The sequence below is a fragment of the Aptenodytes forsteri genome, unplaced genomic scaffold (assembly GCF_000699145.1).
Source record: "Aptenodytes forsteri isolate BGI_AS27 unplaced genomic scaffold, ASM69914v1 Scaffold729, whole genome shotgun sequence".
NCBI lineage: Eukaryota > Metazoa > Chordata > Aves > Sphenisciformes > Spheniscidae > Aptenodytes > Aptenodytes forsteri.
Window position 1 is genome coordinate 60901 of NW_008796173.1, and position 1235 is coordinate 62135.

The window sequence follows — 1235 nt, forward strand, 5'->3', positions numbered from 1 at the left end:
TCAGCCCGGCTCGGCTCGGCTCCAGGCCGCGCGCAGCCCCCAGGCCAGGGATCAGCAGTGAGCGGTGTCAGCAGGACAGCTCAGTGGATTGACAGATTCACTTGGACATCATCTCCGCGGCCTGGGGCAGCCCGGGGCGCACCCGCGCTTCGCACTCACCACCTCCCCGATGAGGGCCGAGAGGCTGGGAGCCACCTGGCTCATCTTGGAGCGGAGGTATTCCTGCAGACCCTTGCGGTACTCGGAGAGCGAGATGACGCGGCTGGAGAAGCTCTCGATGTTGATGAGGTCAAGGGGGGAGATGTCCATCCCTGGCGAGACGGGCGTCGGGGGCTGAGCAGCACCTCCCAGGGCAGACAGGACCGCTCCTGCCGCCGCGAGCCCCCCGGGAGGCGCAGCGCTCCGGTGGAGCCGCCGCCGCCCGTCCCCACTCACCCATGGAGGAGCGGGAAGCTTCCAAGATGGCCTGCGCCTTGGCGCTGTCCATGACGATCTCCTCCAGCCCCTCCAGGCTCTCCTCGCTCAGCTCCTTGCGGTTCCCGATGAACTTGGCCAGCTGGCAGTAGATGTAGTTCTCGGAGACGATCTTGATCAGCTCGGGGAAGTGGTACCCGTACCACTCCCTGCGGGGACAGCGTCAGCGCCGCAGCCCGGCCCCTCCTGCCCCGCGTGTCCCCCCGGGCACGGTCCAGCCACGGCACCGTCGCCCTGGCCGGGCTGTGCTGGAGTCGCTGCTCTCCCTCCCCGTTCTGTACAGGCAGCCGGAGGGGGCAGCTGCCTGCGGTAAGCATGGGGAGACGGACCCGCGCTGCCCTCCCGCCCCGGGGACCCCCCTCTCACCGCACGCGCATGGAGAAGGTGTTGATGTCCTTGTCCAACTGGTCCAGGAGGCTGATGGACTGGATGATCATGTTGTCCACGCGGTTCACGTTGAACTTCACCTTGGCCCGGGAGTAGCTGTGGCCGAGACCCAGCTGGGCCTTGGAGGCCGACTGGGCGGTGAGGCCCTTCACCAGCGCGTGGAAGTGCAGGCGGATCCCTGCGCGGGGACCGAGCCGTCACCGTCACCGCCCGCGGCTCCGGCCTGGCCCCCAGCGCTGTCCCCGATGGCAGCGGGTCCCCCCGGCTGCCGGACTCACCCCGCAGGATCTCGGCCACCACCCCCCCGGTCTGGCACTGGTAGCCCAGCTCCTCCAGGATGGCGGCCCCGATCTTGGCGTCGGCGACCCCCAGCA

The 1235-nt window shown here is 69.3% G+C and overlaps 1 protein-coding gene across 1 annotated transcript in view; it reads right to left on the reverse strand.

Annotated features, from left to right (window-relative positions):
* DCTN1 (dynactin subunit 1) overlaps positions 1 to 1235 on the reverse strand; it is an 89172-nt gene that overhangs the window by 1949 nt on the left and 85988 nt on the right. Inside the window, 4 exon segments of the mRNA XM_019474189.1 lie at positions 16 to 311; positions 436 to 623; positions 841 to 1039; positions 1140 to 1230. Of these exon segments, the coding sequence (XP_019329734.1) occupies positions 16 to 311; positions 436 to 623; positions 841 to 1039; positions 1140 to 1230 (774 nt within the window).